Source organism: Cryptotermes secundus, unplaced genomic scaffold (assembly GCF_002891405.2).
Source record: "Cryptotermes secundus unplaced genomic scaffold, Csec_1.0 scaffold5734, whole genome shotgun sequence".
NCBI classification, from domain to species: Eukaryota; Metazoa; Arthropoda; class Insecta; order Blattodea; family Kalotermitidae; genus Cryptotermes; species Cryptotermes secundus.
The window spans coordinates 17,493-18,725 of record NW_019743245.1 but is presented as its reverse complement, the minus strand read 5'-3'; the positions used below and the strand labels follow the sequence as shown (position 1 = coordinate 18,725).

At 41.4% G+C, this 1,233-nt stretch overlaps 1 protein-coding gene across 1 annotated transcript in view; it reads right to left on the bottom strand.

The window, feature by feature from the left end:
- The window catches only part of LOC117283061, a 3,341-nt gene extending 2,487 nt beyond the window's left edge, over positions 1–854 (bottom strand). The window contains exon 1 of the mRNA XM_033755337.1: positions 493–854. Within this exon, the coding sequence (XP_033611228.1) occupies positions 493–753 (261 nt within the window). The 5' untranslated portion in view covers positions 754–854. The remainder of the gene's footprint in view (positions 1–492) is intronic.
- Between the last annotated feature and the right edge of the window lie 379 nt (positions 855–1,233).

Sequence of the window (1,233 nt, the reverse complement as noted above, 5' to 3'; positions counted from 1 at the left end):
AATTTCACGCACACTCTTTGTTCCTTCTGGTCGGCCATCTCACTAATCGCCAAAGGGTTGAAACAGGAACGCACACAACAGAGCACCACAGACAAACCACTTAACTCAGACTGACGCCAGCTCACTAACAGTCGCGGGAGACCCCCAGCTAACACCACCTAGCAGCACAACTCGTAACTACAAAGCATGCGCGCACAACAGGTCGTTACCGGTTATTTTTGGGTCCCCCTTGTATGATGGGGTTGTACTGGCAAGATTCATTTGGTCCTTGATCAATACACTGCCCGTTCATTTGAATATGGAAATGAATCCATAGACAGCATAAAATGTTGGGAAATTGAGTAGATGAGCGAATGTTCCTCTCAAGAAGGACTAGGCTCAATGGATTCAGTTGATCAGTTAGTTAGTTAGTCAGTCAGATAACACAGCTTGAAATTGTGAAATGGAAATTCAGTGTTAGAAAGAGGAGTAAAGAACAAGTGAAATCTCCACCTTTGAGAGTCCATAATCTTCCTTTGCTTTGAGTACTGCTGAAGTAGGCCTCAGAAGAATAGTATGAGACTTGATCCTCTTACTGTGGTTCCACTCATAGACTGCAGCAGCCTTAAGGCGAACCAAGATGGATGCAAAAACAGCTTTATAATGCTGAGCTCTGTCTTTCAACATGGGAAGTGCAGCAAATAAGTGATCAGTTTTCTCATCCCAGCTCTTCAGAAGCGCAATCTCCTGAGTCAGCTGTGAATGTGCACACATTAAGCATTAAATGCTGAAGCATCGGTACACAAAATAGTACTGAATGCTATATCAGCACAAGCAAACAGGGGTATATAATGTAGATAATATACCATATAAACAAATTTTTAAGAATATACAATTTTAAGATTTACTGGGTTTCTGGACTTTGCCCATCCTCTGGTATTCTAAAAAAGTAGACAAGACAACATTATGGAAACTGGACCTTTTTCCAACCTCAGGTGAGGGGGAGGCACTTACTCTGTCAGGTTCCTTACACATGGGATGTCCTGCAATTGAGGTTAGCTATTTCTAAGGGACCCAACAGAGTAGATGTCCTCATTTCACCTGAGGATGGAAACAGATCCAGTGAATGAAACACTGTCTTCTCTAGTTTTTAAAATACTGGAAAATGGACAAAGTCCAAAAACCTAGTAATTCAGAATGTTACACACATCATCGGACTCCTTTAGAATCTAAAACATATAATTCTACCAGAAT